The sequence below is a fragment of the Gadus macrocephalus genome, chromosome 12, assembly GCF_031168955.1.
Source record: "Gadus macrocephalus chromosome 12, ASM3116895v1".
Lineage (NCBI taxonomy): Eukaryota > Metazoa > Chordata > Actinopteri > Gadiformes > Gadidae > Gadus > Gadus macrocephalus.
This window is the reverse complement of record NC_082393.1, coordinates 1,603,199-1,625,179: the sequence shown is the minus strand read 5'-3', so window position 1 is coordinate 1,625,179 and position 21,981 is coordinate 1,603,199. Positions and strand designations below refer to the sequence as shown.

The window sequence follows — 21,981 nt, the reverse complement described above, 5'->3', positions numbered from 1 at the left end:
GTCAGCCCCTTGCGGTGGAGGCAAGGAGGGACCATAATCAGCCCTTTACACACTAGAGCTTTGACTTTTGCCCAAAAATCATATTCGAAGTTCGTTTGTTTATTAATATTCGAATATATTTGAATATTTATTAATAATATTTTGACCATTAAATGCCTTCAGTAAGACCTGGATTGGGCTTCGCGAGGTTTGTTTACCGCGTTGCTATGGTTACCGGTCTTGCGTGTTCCAATCAATCGCTGTCTAATCAATACTTCATTCACTGCCTCTTCAGTGGTCATTACAATATTATGAATAGACTGTCGGGTTCTCCGACGTCTCTCCCTCTTGGCCTGCCCATCACAGGTTCGAATATTAAGGGCTGCCTAATATTCGTTTGAATTTTAATTAATTTTTTGATATTCAAATTATATTCAAATAACGAAGTTCGGAGTCAAAGCCCTATTATACACCAAGGGCCCCTACCTTTAAACCAGGGGCCCCTATCTTGACAGACCAAGGGCCCCTACCTTTAAACCAGGGGCCCCTATCTCGACAGACCAAGGGCCCCTACCTTTAAACCAGGGGCCCCTACGTCTACACCAAATGCACCTACCTCTTTCATTGGGGACCCTTGCACTCCAGGGGCCTCGTTCTGCCCCAGGGTGCCCAACCTCTCTCCAGGGGCCCCTACTGTGGAGGCCACAATAGATGGCGGCTGTGGCCCCTCACTAGGTAGATAATTGTCTGCATTAACCTGGGAGGGTGACTTTGTTCATGAGGGAAAACCCAACCAGATGTAAGGGGGGGGGATGGAGGGAGGCTAATGACTCACAGTCCATCATGTCGCCGTGGGTTACAGCAGGGGAACACCGAAGATGTAACCCTACCGAGACACAGAGAAGCGGGATGTACTTGATCAAACAAATACCACCAACATGGCAGCTGGCTGGCTCAACGCGCTAGGGAGACAGTGCCTCTGAGCAAGGCAGGTTTGAGTCAATTATGCAGTCCTATGCTACAGGGAATGATACTCTTGTTTTCCCCATCTTGTCCATAAAAAGGTACAAACCCAGACAAAATAGATGGTTTAAATGCACACTTTTTCTAATCTAGCGTAGCATAGGTCTGCGTTATTAGTAGAGGATAATAGCATAGCACAGGTCTGAGTGGCATTGCAATGTCTGGCATAGGCGACCCGACTGCATAGCATGTGTCATAGCATAAGCATTCCGAAGCCCATTCCAGGAAACGGGAGTTTGTATAATTGAACACTGTGAAACCCAGTGATAAACACTGGAGTGGACAGTTATTAATGGAAGATTATGAGAGATATCCTTTGGTGAGAGAGATTCTCTCTAGTGTTCCTGGGAGTGGAAAGTGAACCCGTGTGAGGCAGATACTACAGGGTTCAGCATGGGACAGCGAGAGGAACCTCCGACAAACCAAAACAATTCCTGAGGTGGAGTCAGTCACGCGAGGAGAATCTGAAATCGACCAGGCCTTCCTACAAGCCTTCCCGTTTAAAATTCCCAAACACCAGTTCTGCTCCGGCCCGAGATGAAAACACAGCCTGGCTTTGGAGCTTTTGGTGGATTACATTCCTCAGCAATGAGTAGAAAACGTCACCGTGTTTGAGGTTTTCTTTAACATACTTCAAAGAAGCCATGCATCACCCAGCCCCTATGTACCCCAGATCAGCCCCGAGGCAGAGACCAGGGGAGGGGCGTCTTCTCAGGAGAGGGTGAATGGACGGCATTTACACTCTGCTGTTCTGGTGGCCACTGTGACTGCTCTCAAAGAGCGCCAACGCTCACATTCTCTCACACTCCACTGGGAACTGTTAGGGTTCCAGCATCTCACTTAAGGAAACACTGACAACACTTGGGCCAGGGGAGCCAGCCTGCGAATCGGAACAGCACGCCGCCACCACCCGTACAGTTCCCAGATGACCCGACCCGCGTCCGCCCAATGAGGAGCAGTGCTCCCCAGCAGTTGTTTACTGGTGCGTTACCAGTGGACAGGAAGACTGGGTTCACTCACTAAACAACGTCTGCTTTATTGGACTAACAGAGCCAGCCTCCGCGTCCGGGTCCGGATGGGTCTGGGATGGAGGTGCGGAACACAGGGTGCTTGAGAAGACCCGGCACGCCACCCGGACATGGATTTAGGGCCTTGTTTTCACATGGCAGCCCGTGAATATGGCTGTGTGTGTACACTACAGACCGGGTTCTCAGGGCTACGCAGAGACCGGATTAGTTCAAATGGTTTGAACAGAGGTGGTGAAAGGGTGCATTGTCTAACTCGTCATTGGAAGCAGCATTGCGGAGGTGAACACAGACTCCAGCATGATGAAATTCAAGGAGGATCATGTTTTGAAATTGTTTCGGGGTGTATCAGGTACCCAAGAACTGCCATATCTGCCGTTTCCTACACACACTATCCAGCTTGGTCTTACCCTGGCCTTCAACAACAAACCACTCTCCAGTCCCATCGAGGATCCAGACCACAGTCAAACACACAAAGACCAGATCTGAATAAAACAGGACCGCAACGGACTATAAATACATTCCCTCCAAGATGGCCACTTATGGACAAAGGGGACATCAGTGTCCCCCCTCTAACCCAAACCCCACCATTCAACTGCAGACTCTTTGGATCAGGCATGAAGGAAATGAATACAGCTGTCAATCATTCTCTGGCTTGTTATCGTCTCCAGGCTTCTGATTGGCTGACAGCTGACAGAGGAGGGCCGCAGTATGGGTGCACGATTTGAAACTGTGCGATGGTACAAGTCACCATCTTTGTCACCATGATTGTTTAAGGTCAAACGTTCTAGACTCATATATAGAAATTGAAAACAAGAAGCCATTGAAAAGGTTACGTACCATTCACAAATGAAAGTCAGAGATTGTATTGCTGTTTCATTTCATTCATGACTCCACATCTAGCTCCACGTAACCACATCCATCATGAATAGGCCATGGTCAGATTACAAACAGAGTGTTTGATACGGTGCGCACACGGTCAGCCCCCAGCCAGCGGTCAGCGCGCTGCCAGAGGCTTTGGGGCACAAAGGCATTCTTTGAAGCAAACTAAAATTGCTTTAATATAGTTTAAATAGCTTTTAATGGTTATTGGTGGGAAACCGGCGGAATCACTGCACTCACTTTCATTCCGCCTCACCGATATTTGCTAATATGGCGGGAGAGGAGAGGCGGTGTGACCAACCAATTGAAGGCCGGGGAACAGACTTCCCCCAGTGTTCCTCCGACTGGGAATATTCCCCTCGGAACGATAGGAAAACATCCCACAGCTGGGTCTTCCATGGAAAACCTGGCTGCAACACCCGGCTATTATCAGGAAGGGCTAGCCTAGTTTTGGCCATGCAGAAGACTTCCTACGGGCTGTTTTTCACACCGATGCGGGGCTGCTCAGAGGAGAGGGAGGGAAGCGATGGAGGGACTGGAATCAGCGAGGAGACTTTATATTAAAAGATCGACTAAATGCGAAAGTACTAACTTTGCAGACACACCTGGGGAAATATATGGTACTGCAAATCACCTTTCTGGGGTGCATTGACGAGCAAGCGTCTAAAACAAGGATTAGTAGGTTTCTGTTTTGGGCTCCGACTTCCTCTATAACATCACCAGTCATTGGTGCCTTCGTGTCTTTAATCAAGAAGGCATTTAAGACTAAATAAGATTGCCAATTTTCAGGTAATCTAATCCAACGTTCAGATATAAAAACACAAGGACTTCCTGAACTGTGAAGTCCAATGTAGCGGATATCTATAAATCATCGAGAATATTATGATATTATACTTGTGGAATGGTCAAAAAACAAAACAGAGAGCAGGGTTTTATAAAACTGTTCAGCAGAGACATGCTTTAGTGCCCTCATGCAGTCAGGGGCCATTTGGGGAACACATTAAGACATTAAATTAAGTTATAATGATTCCGTTTCAGCGGGACCATCAGCCAGGCTCTCCACTGATTGGTTGCCGTTGAGGTGCAGGGGGGGGGGGCGGGGAGGAATGCAGGCGATGATGGGGGAGGATGGGAGGTTAGCCGACCGTTCATGTCGTTGCGGAGGATTTACGGAGAGAACAACTCCCTTCCCATTAGTCACATGTGTAGAAACAATTATGGAGGCAGGCAGCCGGTACCTGACCCAAAGACAAATCTATAAATAAGGAACCGCCAGGGTCTTCCTGTGCACTTCCCCGTTCCCGTCCCGCGGGACTCATGTTCGTTAAGGTTATGAAATCAAAACGCTTCAGGAAAGGTTTGCACCAAACTGTCAGACCCCGTGTGGACTGCAGCTAAACTCCAGCGTGCTCCCTGGGCCGTTTCCAGATCACGGATAACCATTCAACATGGGACTGGACGCACACTTGACGTTTCACAGTAAAAGTCCCCTACCCTTTGGAAACACATCCATGTTTATACGAGGTAGAGGGTGCTGGGTGGTTATGGCCCGGTGCCAGAAGGCGCTGCTGGGTTCAGTTCAACGACCTGAATCGACCAGGTCAGACGTCTGTGGTTGGACCATAGGCGGATAGATTCATAGGTACATGATAATCACATTACCTATTGATCTCCTTACACTTATCAAGGATCAAGGAGGGTAGAATAGTGTAGAGGTGAAGGCTCGCTGCTCTCGAGCCCCGATGCCCACCGTCTACATGGAGGTTGAGCCAAGCAGCCATAACCCCCCTAGCTGCTCCATAATGACATGCATTAATTCAGTACACGCTGTTTTAAGATAAAAGCTCCAGAACATCAAGGTGATGATAAAGAAGGGGAGCCACATCCAAGTGCGTGTTCGGATTGGTCGGAACGCTAGGCCCGCCCCTGGACAGTGCGTGGGGATTGGTTTAAGAACCAGGGAGACCAGCCAGGTTATCCAGTTATCCAGAACCTTGTTCCGCTCATCCTGTTGAAAACAAACAGATGCAGAAGAGATCACACAACTATAGACGCCCAAGAGAGGAAGGGGGAGGGAGGTGGGGGGAGAGCGAGAGACGGAGACGGTGGAGATACTAAGATAGAGGAGGTAGAGGGTAGGAGAGAGAGGGGGCACTAATAGTGATAAAGGGAGGGGCAACACAGAGAGGAGGCAGGGAGACGACAAAGAGAAAATGGTAGAGACCCAGGAAGACAGGTCGAGAGAGAGACACACACACACACACACACACACACACACACACACACACACACACACACACACACACACACACACACACACACACACACACACACACACACACACACACACACACACACACACACACACACACACACACACACAGACAGACAGACAGACAGACAGACAGACAGACAGACAGACAGACAGACAGACAGACAGACAGACAGACAGGACAGACAGGACAGACAGGACAGACAGGACAGACAGGACAGACAGGACAGACAGGACAGACAGGACAGACAGGAAGGGGAAGCGAAGAGGGAAAACAAATGTCGATCTAACCCAGGATTCCGGCTGAGGAATGGCGGACCTCTCCCCAAACAGCCCTATCTGAAGAGGAGGGAGACCCTCTCTCACTCACAGGAAGCTCTTGTTGACCCAACAGGGGATCCAGGGCACTAACACTGATGGGTTCCTATTTGTCTTATTCAAGGGCCTCAGCTAAACATGACAGAGAGCAGTGCTGAGGCGGAGTGCATCAGGGCTGCACCCATTCGTCAATCCAACGATCCATCTCTGCAGGCCAGATGAAGACCATGCATTATCCAAACTCATTAATACAACTATAATTTTACCGTGGTTAAAAAATACCAAACATTTGCATTAGTTACATACACCGAAGAGACAGCAGATACGCTTCAGCAACAGTTAACAGGACGGAAAGACTTTGACAACTACCCTCGCTTGTAGAGAGACTCAAGCTGGGCTGTGTTTATCAAAGTAGCTAATGTGTGAAGCTAGCTCTCCCTCTCCCTCTCTCCCTCTCTCCCTCTCCACTGTAATCTAAACTTCTCGCCCCTTCATTAGACTGTGCCATGGTGCTCACGTTGTTAATAACTAGCTTCCAACAGTGCCTCCCACACAATTAAAGCTAACCTAACATTAACAACTCTGATAAAAAACAATGAACCATCTCCTTCTCCCCAGCACCTCTGTGAAACACTAGGAGACCGTTTCAAAATAAAAGCATGGGGATATTAGCAGGGTTAACCAAACTAAAAGCATGTCATCTAGTTTTGCCTCTCCACCGCCCCTAAATCCTTGAAGCATCAGGACTCCCAATTCCTCAAGCGTTCTGTGTCACCATGACAGAGTGCTTGGAAAATGAACCACTGGGCAAAGTGTTCAGGGGGGATTAGTGTGGAATGGTTTAATGGAGGTTTCTCCAGGTACCAGAGGCCGTAGTAAAATATGAGACACCAGAGACAGGCCAAGGCCAACAGATCTGTTATTATCACAATGACCGTTGAAGGCGTCAGTCTTTTTTAGGCCAAGTTACAAGCGGAGAAGGAACACTACTGGTAAATAGTCCCAGTGGATGATTCATTCTGCTTTCGTGGATACGAATTATTGCATGTTGTAGGCTTTCCTCTGTCTTCTGCATGTCAGATTTTATACCTGATGGTAAATCAGACTATTCAACCATAAAAACACAGACAGGAACTGTTTAGCTGCGATCGAGTAAATAGGTTCAGGTTACCGCGATAAACCCTTAAACGGCTTGAAGAGACAGCATTTAGACTTTGGCGAGATATTAAATAATCCTCATCCTCCTAATCCCATCACAGTCGTTAAACCCTGTCTAGGATTATCCTACGATCGATTACATCCGTCATCCCCAAGGAATCCTATCCTTTCACTTTAGGATCGGGATGAAAATGCCCCGACATAAATGAAACTGAATCAAATGCAATGAAGAGGGTTGATCCTTTTTTCTGGTAACAGTCATCGGGCAACAGGTATCCACTCATTTTACATTCAGGGCATTTAGCAGACGCTTTTATCAAAAGCGATTTACCACAATTCCCACACAGCCCGCTCGTCTGAAGAAGTCAGGGTTAGGTGTTTTGCTCAGGGAAACCTTGACACAGCTAGTAGGAGACGATCAAACTAGCAACCTACCGTCTACCCAATCATGAATCAACGAATAATAAGAGGCCAGTGTTTCCTGAGGATGTATTTATTGTCATTTTCCCTGCAGGTGTAGCGATCAGGCCCACATAGACTGGACCCCACCTGCTCTACATGATTCATCCGACCACTAAGTCCAGCGTGCCTTTATTTCTGCAGTAACCCCAACGTGCAATTATCCCTGGCCACTACCAGTTAAAGACGCGCACCTGGGCAACAGTAAGCAGCCTTCTTTTGATGGAGAGGGGCACAGATCTTGACACAATACATGCTGTACCAAGATATGCTGCCCCAAAATACAAATGATGTCTCACTCACATTGCATTAGGCTGGTTTAATACGTCTATATGCAAGTAAATAGAGTATTGTCGACAGTTACAGACAATAACCCATCTGCAAGACGCTACAGAACCTGGTAACCCATTAGACGACAGCCATCACATTGACATACACGTCTCAAACACATCAACTGGTTTCAAACCCAATCAACACTACATAAACACCCAGGTGTACTTCCCTTCCAGTCGTTCCTGCATACAATAACCAAGCACATGAATAATGTTCGTGTTTATTGTACACAATCATAACATGCAAGCGTGTGTATGAAAATTTTTATGTGGACACCTTGTCTATATTTCCCTTGCCTTATCTTACATTGGTGTTGGGTGTTTTTACACTTTAATGTTTTGCAATGCCTTGCTTGAGCTGGGAAGTCGTGACAGAGACAGCCTCGGGATCAAAAAGTAAGGTGAAACAAAAAACACAAAACTTACCCAGAAACTTCTTCACCTCCTCCAGGCTCATGTAGACGTTGACCCCCTCGTTGTTGTTGCTGACGGCCGGGGGAGAGCTGCCGGGGCCGGCGAGGCAGAAGGCCCCCTCCAGGCCGAGCAGACACAGGAGTCCCCCCAGCCTCCACAGCACCCAGTGAGGCCAGGCCCGAAGCCCCGGGACCCGGGGCTCACACCCGGGACTCGACCCCAACATAGCGGTGGTGCTCGTTGTTGTCTGGCATGCAGTTTTTGTGTTTCTCTCCGTGGTCCCCGCCTGAAACTAACCCCTTCTCATCCGTATCTAAAGGTAACCCCGGGAGGCAACATTACTCTGGACTTAATAACGTATAAAAACCGTACTTTTTATCCAGAGACTCACGAACCTTTTAATGGGTGTTCGCGCGAGATCCACAGCTGTCTATGGTAGTCGGCGGCGGTGTTCTCGCGATGCGCAGCTAGCAACCAGCTAACTATGATAACCAGACTGGGGTGATCGGCCGCGGTCGGGCGTCCTCGGGTTTTCCAGTGTTGAATTAAATCCCAGCGCTTTTAATCACACCCACCAGATGTTGAGGTCCGGTAAAGTTTCATACTTGTACGAGTAAACACGATAAAAGCGCCTCAAAAAAGTTATGGCGCTAGTGGAACCAGTATTCCCCTTCCACGGTTCCTTCCTTCCCCGCTGTCCCACTTTTCGGTCTGTGGGAGAGAGACGAGGCTGCGGCGCATGCGCTCATGCTCTGACGACAGGGTCTGAAGAAGCGCGGGTTCGTTTGATTCGGAACCAGATCCAGATTCATGGTAATTTATTAAACCCCAGGGAAATTGTTTAATTAAAGGTGCTCTGCTCAAGATGTTCAAAAGGTAATATAAGTAGTCCTACAATTTGAAACACAAAAATAGTGGCCAGAGGATGGCAACACAAATATTAAATATATAGGAAGCAATAAACAGCGAGATATCGATAATGTTCATTCACATATAGCATTGACATAAAGTGACTCAAATGCTTTGATAGTATTTCAGTCTCTTCAAAGTTAATTAAAAACGAATGAATGACGATGAATAAAACACATAACGGTAACTTTAAATACTGCTTTGAGAAACGATGGATTTCAATTAATGCAAATAAGAGACAAGGAGAAGGCTTATTTGTTTAGAGAGGCAAATTCAGCTTTGGCTCGTTAGCCCAGAATCAAAATGCAGTCTTGCATTTTGAGCTCTGCTAAAAAAAAGAAATAACTTGTGTTTAAAAAAAAATACCTTTTATGTTATCTGTCATCCGTTATCCTGTCATATTTGATGTCCATGCTGTATTGACTAATGTGATAAGAGGGGGAAACGCCATCTCTGGTCCCGCTCACGAAATCAAGGCCTCTTATTATTGGTCAACATTCGGCCACTGAAAGTACTCATTGAAACCCTGTTGATGCATTAAGATGATGTCACCCCTTTGTAGCCCGCAACATGGTGGTGGTTGTGTCAGTGCATAACAATGGAAAATATCTCATCAACTGCTGCAAGAACAGACCAACAACAGAATACTGGGTTTTACATTTTATTATTAAAATATTCACCTACAAAACACCTATGAACACTATTTACACAGTAGCTAGCAACAGACGCTCGCTCAGAAAACACAGGAAGGCAAGAGAGTAAAAGACAAATGTACGCAGAAACTGATGAGGAACATCTTTCTCTTGGAGGGAGGGGGATGAATTATGGGATGTGCTTTACTTTACAGTCCTGTACAGTGTTGCATCGACTGGAATCGATTTTTTTGTCTGTCGCTAATTTTCCCTGAGGGAATTCCCAGAGGGAATATTCCGGAAAACTCCTATGGTTCAGCGTGGGCTGCGTTTCAGTGAGGTATACGACGGCCGGGCGCACTGCCAATCCTACTTAGAAACACCAGAATATTTTTTCTCATCGTTACATGTCTGCCTAGTCACACCTCTTCCTCTCCTAACCATCCCTGGAAGGAGGTATTCTTCCCCTTTTCCCTCTCTACGTTGATTCTCATTTCCGATATGGGTTTTGGGAAGTTTTCCTTGGAGTGGGCGTAGTCTAATGCAGGCCCCTGATAACCTATGAGTCCGTAACTGTGTTAAAGGGCGATACGAATAAAGATAATTGGCTTTGAATCTCTGTTGATGCCTTCAACCCTCTTGGTCTGCCGTGTTTGGGGTCCTCATCGCCACAAGCTGTTCCAAGAGTCAGAGTGGGTCCGTCTCTGACAAACAGCGCCCTCTGGAGGCCGAGCGCTGACATAACACCAACACAAACTGAACCTTCTTCTCAAATGGAGGACGTAGTTTCTGTCTTTAATGACGCCTGGACGTGTCTTTATGCGGTGATAGCAGGGACAGCTGTTTCATCGGGGACGGAGGACTCTGGATGGAAAGAGAGGAAATAAAAGAAAATCAACAGAAAAATAACCATGAACACAGTGACCTCTAATCCACAGGCAGCTTGTTAAAACATAACACAATCATGGGTTCAATGCACAGTGAATAATCGTCAATACAATGTAGAATACTAGTGTCAATATTATAGTAAGAGATCTTGAAATAAACATTATTAAATATTTATGTATTTGACTACAATCCAAGCCTATTTTTCACTCTATTTCTGTCTTTTGTTTGGAGAAAACCGTGTAATGTTGTTCAAAGCCGATCTTTCTCAAACGTACGAGTTTTGTCGGGCAGTGATGGCTCACAGATCTCCCTGAAGCAGACGTCCTGCTGGACCTTGTAGGTCCGTTTGTACCTGTGGGGGGGGGGGGGGGGAGACCAGTCAGGCTGAGGGGCTTGGTGAGGACACTGAACTCACACACACAGGTCTTTGGACGACACAGTGAGGACTTACAGGTAGTGACACACTCCGTCCTCCCAGACCGGGACACTCTTCGTCTCCGAGAAGAGACGAGTGCAGGGGTGAGGCACCCGCTGGCAAGCTGGGGGAGACAGGGGGAGAGAGGGGAGACAGAACAAGCGAGAGAGAGAGAGAGAGAGAGAGAGAGAGAGAGAGAGAGAGAGAGAGAGGAGTGGGAGACAGAGAGAGAGAGAGGAGTGGGGAGACAGGGAGAGAGAGTGAGAGGGAGGAGGGGGGAGACAGAGAGAGACAGAGGGAGAGATCACCAGTGAGACAGAGACAGGGAAACACACTTCATTGTGTACATGTGTGTTAGTATACAAGGGGAGTGAGTGAGGGACTCTGGGCGGTTTAACGAGGTTCAGAGGAGAGGGGGAGAGGCTGGTCTCGGCCGGGGGCTACGGTCGGAGGAATGCTGCAGGAGAGGAATGTCTAAACAACTTGACCGGGACGCGTTAGGTGAGGAGACCCTCGGAGATGGGGGGCAGGGGGCAGCCCTTGAACTCCCCAGTCCAGTCTCTCTGTAGACCGGACAGGGGAGTTCAAGACCCACCTGAGGAGGGCATCCTCCTCAGGTGGGTCTACAGGTAGCCTGCTGACAGCAGGGATCGAACCCGGGACCCCTCCGCCTGGACCCAGGCCGTGACCCTGAGCCGGGGAAGCGGTCGTTGGACCATCGACTCCGAGCTACGCTCCATGGTGGCTATAGCCTCCTAGCCCGGGGGCTCAGGCTCATTACCCATGATGCCTCAGGAGGGGGTTGCTAAGCGCTGTAACAGTGGGGCCGTCCTGAAGGGGTGAGGTCATAACCACGAGCTGTAGGAAACAGGGCAGGTTCTCACCACGAGAGGGTCGTTTAACGACACAATTCAACCTCACTCAAATCCGGGGCCCAAATGTATTCACTTCAGTTTAACATATGCATGTATGTGTGTTATTTAAGCTGCATGTGTGTGTGTTTTAGTGTATATGTGGTGCATGTGTGTGTGTGTTGATGTGGTAAATGTGTGTGTGTGGGAGTGTGTGTGCGTGTGTGTGTGTGTGTGTGTGTGCAAATGCGTGCTGAGATGTGCATCTCCATGCATCAATGATAGCATTACCTTACTAATAGCTCACACTGCCTTCCCTCCCAGCCAGCTGTATCGTCACAGCCCCCCCCCCCCCCACCACCACCACCACCACCACCACCACCTCCCCCCACCACCACCACCACCCCCCCCACTACCACCACCACCACCTCCAGCAGCACCCTGGTGTCTCTGAGAGACCCCAGCTGTCCTCAGCTCTCCGGCACGGCGCTCACATTTCAGCCTGGCTGAGAGAGATGGACCCGCTCCGGCTCGTACCGCTCCACCATACCCCCCCCCCCCCCCCCCCCCCAACACTCAGCCCCTCCTCCCACGAACACCCCCCCCCCCCCTCCTAACACTCAGCCCCTCCTCCCACTAACACCCCCCCCCCCCCCCCAACACTCAGCCCCTCCTCCCACTAACACCCCCCCCCCCCCCCCAACACTCAGCCCCTCCTCCTTACACTCACCCCTCCTCCTTACACTCACCCCCCCTCCCCCTAACACTCACCCCCCCTCCCCCTAACACTCACCCCCCCTCCCCCTAACACTCACCCCCCCTCCCCCTAACACTCACCCCCCCTCCCCCTAACACTCACCCCCCCTCCCCCTAACACTCACCCCTCCTCCTTACACTCACCCCTCCCCCCTCCCCCTAACACTCACCCCTCCTCCTTACACTCACCCCTCCCCCTAACACTCACCCTCCCCCTCCTCCTAACACTCCCCCTCCCCCTCCTCCTAACACTCCCCCCTCCCCCTAACACTCACCCTCCCCCTCCTCCTAACACTCCCCCCTCCTCCTCACACTCCCCCCCCCCTCCTCCTAACACTCCCCCATCCTCACACCCCCCCCCCCCTCCTCCTAACACTCCCCCACCTCCTCACAATCCTCCCTCCCACTTCAGTCTAATTCCGAGGCGGAGGGATGACGGGCCAATCAGAGGTGCCGTGGCTCCCTGACCCCGCCCCCTCCTGGCCCTGAACCTACCAGGCGGGGTCCTCGCGCCCTCCTCCGGGACCTCCAGCGCCAGGCTGATCTTATTGGTCGTCTCCTCGATCCGCTCTAACCGCACGGGGGGCTCCGGCCCTGCAGGGGGACGATGGTACGGTCACACACGGTGTATAGAGCTGTCTCACTGGTACGATAGTACCGGCACACACGGTATGTAGAGGGCTGTCTCACTGGTACGATGGTACCGTCACACATGGTATATATAGAGCTGTCTCACTGGTACGATAGTACCGGCACACACGGTATGTAGAGGGCTGTCTCACTGGTACGATGGTACTGTCACACATGGTGTGTATAGAGCTGTCTCACTGGTACGATGGTACCGTCACACATGGTATGTACAGAGCTGTCTCACTGGTACGATGGTACCGTCACACATGGTGTATATATAGAGCTGTCTCACTGGTACGATGGTACTGTGACACATGGTGTGTATAGAGCTGTCTCACTGGTACGATGGTACCGTCACACACGGTATGTACAGAGCTGTCTCACTGGTACGATGGTACTGTGACACATGGTGTGTATAGAGCTGTCTCACTGGTACGATGGTACCGTCACACATGGTATATATAGAGCTGTCTCACTGGTACGATGGTATTGTGACACATGGTGTGTATAGAGCTGTCTCACTGGTACGATGGTACCGTCACACACGGTATGTAGAGGGCTGTCTCACTGGTACGATGGTACCGTCACACATGGTGTGTATAGAGCTGTCTCACTGGTACGATGGTACCGTCACACATGGTATATATAGAGCTGTCTCACTGGTACGATGGTATTGTGACACATGGTGTGTATAGAGCTGTCTCACTGGTACGATGGTACCGTCACACATGGTATATATAGAGAGCTGTTTCATTGGTCCTACAACACATGGTATGAATAGAGCTGTCTCACTGGTACTATAACACATGGTATGAATAGAGCTGTCTCACTGGTACTATAACACATGGTATGTATAGAGCTGTCTCACTGGTACTATAACACATGGTATGTATAGAGCTGTCTCACTGGTACTATAACACATGGTATGAATAGAGAGCTGTCTTACAGAGATGGAGGCCTACTATATGGTGTATATATATATATACAGTAGATATATGTAGTGGTCTTACTGGTCCGGTGACGGAGGATCTTGCGGGGCAGGTTGGTGAACTGGGCTGTGATCCTCCCCCTCCGGTCGATCAGCTCTTTATATCTGCAGGACAGGAAGTGGAGCAGGAAGCAGTTCAACCCAGGACTTAACTAGCATGTTAGGTGTCACCGTCACACACAGGTACACACAGGTACACACAGACAAACACACACACTGCACACTCAATTCACGACAAAACACTTTGGATAAAAGTTTGTAAATGATCAATTTAATTTACAGAACATGAACATCGAGTCATTTGGCTTCTACCAAAACGACTTACAGATTTATATTAACATTCTCTGTTGTAACTTTTTAATTAAAGCTTTGTGTTTGGTTCCTGATTGGCCCCCCACCTGTGTTCGTCAGCGTTCTCTGTGTCGGTCCCGCCCCCCCGGTCCAGAGGGGGGGTCTTGGGGCGCCCGTGACCCCCCTGACCCAGCGAGGACAGCCTCTCCCTCCTCCCCATCCGCCCCTCCATCGGAACTGTTCCCCAACACAGGAGGAAAGGGTTTAGTTAGAGCGGTTAACACTGACCCCTGCTGGCGCTCAGAGGGAACTACACCCTCCTGCTCAGAGAGGGGGACGCTCTAACTCGTCTTAAAACACAACTACATGCTTCAAACAAACAAATCGACTTTAGCATTTTGAATAATGGATGGTTAATGACCGGGTCGATGGATAGGTACAGCTTTTAAAGCAAAAATAAATTGGCAATTCATTTGGCAATTTACTATAAGTACAATGATGAACAAAGTAAAAAGTTCTGAATTCAAAGATTCAAAGAATAAAAGATAAATTCAACACGGTTGATGGGCGGCAATCATTCAAAAGATTCTAAGTGAAAAAACTGTTTGAGATTGAGGGCTGACGGAGACCGGGCCGGCCAATCAGGGCTCTGGGGGCCGGCCTATCAGGGCTCTGGGCCTATCAGGGCTCTGGGGCCCGGCCTATCAGGGCTCTGGGGCCCGGCCTATCAGGGCTCTGGGCCTATCAGGGCTCTGGGGGCCGGCCTATCAGGGCTCTGGGCCTATCAGGGCTCTGGGGCTATCAGGGCTCTGGGCCTATCAGGGCTCTGGGGGCGGGGCCACTCACGCGTGCTGAAGGCCAGGTGGCGGGGGGCGCTGTGGACGGTCTCGGTGCCGGGGGTCCTGACGGCGGTGAGGGTCAGCTGGTACTGCTGCCCGGGGCTGAGCTCCCTCAGGGTGTAGGCGCCCTGCAGCGCGCCGGGCAGGAAGCGGCTGCGCGTGTTCAGCCCCCGCGTCACGTTGACCACGAAGCCGTCCGCCGCCGCGCCGGGGGTGAGCTCCCAGGTGATGAGGGCGGAGCTGGACGTCACCTGGGCCAGGGACAGGTTCTGAGGGGGGAGGGGCCCTGAGGGGGGGGGGGGGGGGGGGGCGCAGACGTTGAGTTGAGGACGATGTGATGCGTCTTCTGTCGCTTTTCAGGCTCTTTATTATCAATCCGTTCATCTATCATCCATTCATCTACTTATAATCCATCTATAATCCATCATTCATTCATCTATCATCCTTCCATCTATTATCTATCTATCATCCACCTCTCATCCATCTCTCATCCATCTCTCATCCATCTGTCATTCATCCATCCATCTGTCATTCGTCCATCCATCTGTCATTCGTCCATCCATCTGTCATTCGTCCATCCATCTGTCATTCGTCCATCCATCTGTCATTCGTCCATCCATTCGTCTCTCATCCTGCACAGCCCATAATAATAGATCCCATGTGGGCCAGATGTTGAGGGACAGGTGTTGCCGTACGGGTCCAGATGTGCAGGGGTCCGGCCGGCCGGCTGGTGGAGGGGAACTCCTCGGCCCGGACGCCGCTCTGGGTCAGCACCTCCAGCGTGTACATCTGGCCAGGAAGCAGCGAGCTGCGGACAGGAAGTGACCTCGTTAACCAGCGGTGTAGTACGGGGACGCTGTCATCTGACTCTTAATATTCCTATTAAGGGGAAGTTGGTACTTTCTGGTTCTTCTCACCAAAACCGTTTAAGGTCAAATTACTGTTTTAGATTTGGCACACATTTTTCTTTTCTTTTTTTCTTTTTTTAATTTGTAATCTTTTTTTAAGGGATTTTTAAAAATAATCGTTTGAATAATCGTGATTTCAATATTGACCAAAGTAATCCTGACTATGATTCCTCCCATAAGCGAGCGTCCCCAGGACGGCCCCGGCGGCGGCGGACCTGAAGCTGAACTGGGTGGCGCTGCCGTTGAGCAGGGCTGTGCGGGCGCCGGCGCCGTCGGCGGGCACCAGGGAGAGGCGGAGCTGGGTGGCGGCGGCGTGGCGGGCCGCCTGCACCAGCCAGCTCAGCCACACCGCCGTGGACGACACGTTCACCACCGCCAGCTGCTCCACCGCGCGCGGGCCTGCAGCACACCCGGTGGACACATGAACCCTCACTCATACATCCACCTCACGCACAAGAACCTCACCCACTCACCAGTCAATCATCTGCACAAACCCCACCCTGGCCCACCCCCACCCTGGCCTAACCCCACCCTGGCCCACCCCCACCCTGCCCCACCCCCACCCTGGCCTAACCCCACCCTGGCCCACCCCCACCCTGGCCTAACCCCACCCTGGCCTAACCCCACTCTGTCCCAAACCCTACCCTGGCCCACCCCCACCCTGGCCTAACCCCACCCTGGCCCACCCCCCACCCTGGCCTAACCCCACCCTGGCCCACCCCCACCCTGGCCTAACCCCACCCTGGCCCACCCCCACCCTGGCCTAACCCCACCCTGGCCCACCCCCACCCTGCCCCACCCCCACCCTGGCCTAACCCCACCCTGGCCTAACCCCACCCTGGCCTAACCCCACCCTGGCCTAACCCCACCCTGGCCCACCCCCACCCTGGCCTAACCCCACCCTGGCCTAACCCCACCCTGGCCCACCCCCACCCTGGCCTAACCCCACCCTGGCCTAACCCCACCCTGGCTTAACCCCACCCTGGCCTAACCCCACCCTGGCCCACCTCCACCCTGGCCCCCCCCGCCCCACCCTGGCCCACCTCCACCCTGGCCTAACCCCACCCTGGCCCACCTCCACCCTGGCCCACCCCCACCCTGGCCTAACCCCACCCTGGCCCACCTCCACCCTGGCCTAACCCCACCCTGGCCCACCTCCACCCTGGCCTAACCCCACCCTGGCCCACCTCCACTCACGGGTGCGTATGAGGGCGACGGCGGGCTGGCTGATGTCGTTGCTGTTGGCGTTGCGTTTGATGGAGAAGGTGGAGATGTTGTAGAGCTCCCCGGGGGTCAGGCCCTGCAGCAGGTGGCTGCTCTGCTGCCGGGCCAGGAAGTCCGTCTGCCGGCCCCCCCGCCCCGCCCCGCCCGCCCCCGCCGCCAGGGGGGCGTAGGTGATGGCGAAGCCCGTGACCGGGACGGGGGAGGGGTGGGGCTGGTCCCAGCGGATCTCCAGCTCGCCCTCCTCCACCCGCAACACGTGGAGGCCCGACGGAGGCAGCAGGTCTGGGGGGAGGGGGGGGAGCTGAGGACCAGAGACACTCTGCACCACCTAAACATAAACTACAATGCACCACCTAAACATAAACTACAATGCACCACCTAAACATAAACTACAATGCACCACCTCAACCTAAACTACAATGCACCACCTAAACATAAACTACAATGCACCACCTCAACCTAAACGACAATGCACCACCTAAACATAAACTACAATGCACCACCTAAGCATAAACTACAATGCACCACCTAAACATAAACTACAATGCACCACCTAAACATAAACTACAATGCACCACCTCAACCTAAACTACAATGCACCACCTAAACAGAAACTACAATGCACCACCTAAACAGAAACTACAATGCACCACCTAAACATAAACTACAATGCACCACCTAAACAGAAACTACAATGCACCACCTAAGCATAAACTACAATGCACCACCTAAACATAAACTACAATGCACCACCTAAGCATAAACTACAATGCACCACCTAAACATAAACTACAATGCACCACCTAAACATAAACTACAATGCACCACCTAAACTACAATGCACCACCTCAACCTAAACTACAATGCACCACCTAAACATAAACTACAATGCACCACCTAAACATAAACTACAATGCACCACCTAAACATAAACTACAATGCACCACCTAAACATAAGCTACAACACGTGGAGCCCAGATGGAGGCCGCAGGTCTGGGGGGAGAGGGGAGAGCTGAGACCGAAGGGCCTATGAGCGTACACCTCCTTAACCTTAGACCTATAGACACTCTACACCACCCAAAACATTAACTAGAACTACAATACACCACCTTAAGCTTCAACCTACAGTCCCCATAGTGACCCAAACCTTTGACACGACAGGCGTACTTCGAGCTTACTTGTAATTGTTCATTCTAATACCTTCTTGTATTCTTCCCAGTACTTTAAATGACATTGAATAAGGGGCAGAGATTTGCCTTCTTATAAAATGTTCATGCTATTGTATTGTTATGTGCACTGTTATTTTCCTCTGACCTTTGTCACAGTCCTTGCCCGTGTGTCCGACCCTGCAGGTGCAGACGTAGTTCCCCTGCTGGTCGCTCCTGCAGGCGCCGCGGTTCCCACAGGGCTGCAGTACACACGGGTTCTCCACTAGGGGGCGACAAACACAAGCAGCTCAGATCAGCTGTCGGACCACAGACGACCATGGGTGTTTAGAGTTTATCAGCACGATGTGTAGAGCGGAGCGTTAACGGCCACCAGGGGGCGACGTTCTCACGCATGAAGAGGAACAACACTGAGTTCAAGGTTGCTGTCGTGTGAACCAACTGGTTCAGTCAGGACCACGAGAGTATTTTGTTGACCCCTTAAAGACACATATGCTGTGTCAGAGTGGAACTCATTCAGTGATTGTGGTTATCCAAATAAGACTAGTTTAGTTAAGATATTATCCCATTTTCATATATTTAAGGGTAGGTGTTGCGGTCTAGGGCAGAGCGATGCATCATGGGAATGGTTCGGTATGGTTAATGTGCGGTCAGAGGTGAGTGATGCATCATGGGAATTGTTCGGTATGGTTCATGTGCGGTCAGAGGTGAGTGATGCATCATGGGAATGGTTCGGTGTGGTTAATGTGCGGTCAGAGGTGAGTGATGCATCATGGGAATGGTTCGGTGTGGTTAATGTGCGGTCTAGGGCAGAGCGATGCATCATGGGAATGGTTCGGTATGGTTAATGTCGGGGTCTGGGCGAGAGTGATGCATGATGGGAATTGTTCGGTGCGGTTATTGCACGGTCAGAGGTGAGTGATGCATCATGGGTATAGCTCTGTGCGGTTGATGTCGGTGTCCGGGGGAGAGTGATGCATCGTGGGGGTCCAGCCGTACCCTGGCAGGCGGGGGGCAGGCTCCAGGTGCCGCTGACCCCGCAGAGGGTGCGCGTGGTCCGGGGCACGGCGGTGAAGCCGGGCCGGCACACGTACTGCGCCACCGCGCCCGCCGCCGTGGACGAGAACTGCACCTCGGCGTGGACCACCTGGGGGGGGGGGCCGCAGCCCGGCCCTGGAACACACCGGAACACCGCGGGGTCAGGACCCCTCCTACAGCTGGGTGACCCCTGACCCCTCCCTACCTGTTAACACCCTTCAGCTGGGTGACCCCTGACCCCTCCCTACCTGTTAACACCCTTCAGCTGGGTGACCCCTGACCCCTCCCTACCTGTTAACACCCTTCAGCTGGGTGACCCCTGACCCCTCCCTACCTGTAAACACCCTACTGCTAGGAGACCCTGACCCCTCCCTACCTGTAAACACCCTACTGCTAGGAGACCCTGACCCCTCCCTACCTGTAAACACCCTTCAGCTGGGTGACCCCTGACCCCTCCCTACCTGTTAACACCCTTCAGCTGGGTGACCCCTGACCCCTCCCTTCCTGTAAACACCCTACTGCTAGGTGACCCCTGACCCCTCCCTACCTGTAAACACCCTACTGCTAGGAGACCCTGACCCCTCCCTACCTGTAAACACCCTACAGCTGGGTGACCCCTGACCCCTCCCTACCTGTAAACACCCTACAGCTGGGTGACCCCTGAACCCGCCCTACCTGTAAACACCCTACAGCTGGGTGACCCCTGACCCCTCCCTACCTGTAAACACCCTACAGCTGGGTGACCCCTGACCCCTCCCTACCTGTAAACACCCTACAGCTGGGTGACCCCTGACCCCTCCCTACCTGTAAACACCCTACAGCTGGGAGACCCTGAACCCGCCCTACCTGTAAACACCCTGAACCCGCCCTACCTGCTCTTTAAGGACATTGATCTGATTAACTTGGGAAGCAGGCGAGAGTCGGCTGAATAACTAGAGGATAAAGAGGTACAGATGGATAGTGAGGAGAGGAAAGAGTCCTGATCCGCCTCACTACTGAATAAAGAGGTACGGGGTAATGAGGTACAGAGTAGAGGTGAGGTTATGACTGGAGGTTGGGTCCTGACCTGATTAACTAATGAAGAATGAGGTACATTGTAGATAAAGAGGTACAGAGTAGATAGTGGGGTACAGAGTGGGGTACAGAGTAGATAAAGAGGTACAGAGTAGATAGTGGGGTACAGAGTAGATAAAGAGGTACAGAGTAGATAGTGGGGTACAGAGTAGATAAAGAGGTACAGAGTAGATAGTGGGGTACAGAGTAGATAAAGAGGTACAGAGTAGATAGTGGGGTACAGAGTAGATAAAGAGGTACAGAGTAGATAGTGGGGTACAGAGTAGATAAAGAGGTACAGAGTAGATAGTGTGGTACAGAGTAGATAAAGAGGTACAGAGTAGATAGTGGGGTACAGAGTAGATAAAGAGGTACAGAGTAGATAGTGGGGTACAGAGTAGATAAAGAGGTACAGAGTAGATAGTGTGGTACAGAGTAGATAAAGAGGTACAGAGTAGATAGTGGGGTACAGATTGGATAGTGGGGTACAGAGTAGATAGTGAGGTACACAGTAGATAGTGGGGTACAGAGTAGATAGTGGGGTACAGAGTAGATAGTGGGGTACAGAGTAGATAGTGGGGTACAGAGTAGATAGTGGGGTACAGAGTAGATAGTGGGGTACAGAGTAGATAGTGGGGTACAGAGTAGATAGTGGGGTACAGAGTAGATAGTGGGGTACAGAGTAGATAGTGGGGTACAGAGTAGATAGTGGGGTACAGAGTAGATAGTGGGGTACAGAGTAGATAGTGGGGTACAGAGTAGGTAGTGGGGTACAGAGTAGATAGTGGGGTACAGAGTAGATAAAGAGGTACACAGTAGATAGTGGGGTACAGAGTAGATAGTGAGGTACACAGTATAGTGGGGTACAGAGTAGATAGTGGGGTACAGAGTAGATAGTGGGGTACAGAGTAGATAGTGGGGTACAGAGTAGATAGTGGGGTACAGAGTAGATAGTGAGGTACACAGTAGAGTGAGGTACACAGTATAGTGGGGTACAGAGTAGATAGTGGGGTACACAGTAGATAGTGGGGTACACAGTAGATAGTGGGGTACAGAGTAGATAGTGGGGTACACAGTAGATAGTGGGGTACACAGTAGATAGTGGGGTACAGAGTAGATAGTGAGGTACACAGTAGAGTGAGGTACAGAGTAGTTAATGAGTATAGAGTAAGGGTCCTGACCTGCGTTGGGGCCGGGCGGCCGGGTCCTGCCGGCCTCACAGTGTCGTCCTCCGAAGGCGTCGGTGCACTCACACTTGTACTTCCCGATGTAGTGGAAACACGTCCCGCCGTTCAGACACGGGCTGGACGCACACGGGTCCGGTTTACCTGGGGACCAGAACCCAGCGCGTGAGGGGGACTGGACCAGAACCCAGCGCGTGAGGGGGACTGGACCAGAACCCAGAGCGTGAGGGGGACTGGGGGAGACCAGGTCCTGACCTCTACACCAGGACCACCTCACGGCCCTCCCCTGGTCTAAATGAGGTCCGGTGGAGACCGGAGTTCAGATCGGCATCAGGTCTGATGGAGAT

General features: G+C 51.3%; 2 protein-coding genes across 2 annotated transcripts in view; both read right to left on the bottom strand.

Annotated features, from left to right (window-relative positions):
- ryk (receptor like tyrosine kinase) overlaps positions 1–8,600 on the bottom strand; it is a 40,819-nt gene extending 32,219 nt beyond the window's left edge. The window contains 1 exon segment of the mRNA XM_060067500.1: positions 7,875–8,600. Coding sequence (XP_059923483.1) covers positions 7,875–8,088 — 214 coding nt within the window. The 5' untranslated portion in view covers positions 8,089–8,600.
- Positions 8,601–9,419: 819 nt separating this feature from the next.
- Positions 9,420–21,981, bottom strand: part of sned1 (sushi, nidogen and EGF-like domains 1) — a 12,933-nt gene continuing 371 nt past the window's right edge. Inside the window, exons 2-14 of the mRNA XM_060067499.1 lie at positions 21,632–21,925; positions 19,359–19,532; positions 18,508–18,624; positions 17,167–17,475; positions 16,185–16,368; positions 15,757–15,869; positions 15,069–15,347; positions 14,330–14,459; positions 13,954–14,036; positions 12,809–12,907; positions 10,743–10,830; positions 10,567–10,643; positions 9,420–10,267 (exon numbers count right to left, since the gene is read on the bottom strand). Of these exons, the coding sequence (XP_059923482.1) occupies positions 10,221–10,267; positions 10,567–10,643; positions 10,743–10,830; positions 12,809–12,907; positions 13,954–14,036; positions 14,330–14,459; positions 15,069–15,347; positions 15,757–15,869; positions 16,185–16,368; positions 17,167–17,475; positions 18,508–18,624; positions 19,359–19,532; positions 21,632–21,925 (1,994 nt within the window). The 3' untranslated portion in view covers positions 9,420–10,220. The remainder of the gene's footprint in view (positions 10,268–10,566; positions 10,644–10,742; positions 10,831–12,808; positions 12,908–13,953; positions 14,037–14,329; positions 14,460–15,068; positions 15,348–15,756; positions 15,870–16,184; positions 16,369–17,166; positions 17,476–18,507; positions 18,625–19,358; positions 19,533–21,631; positions 21,926–21,981) is intronic.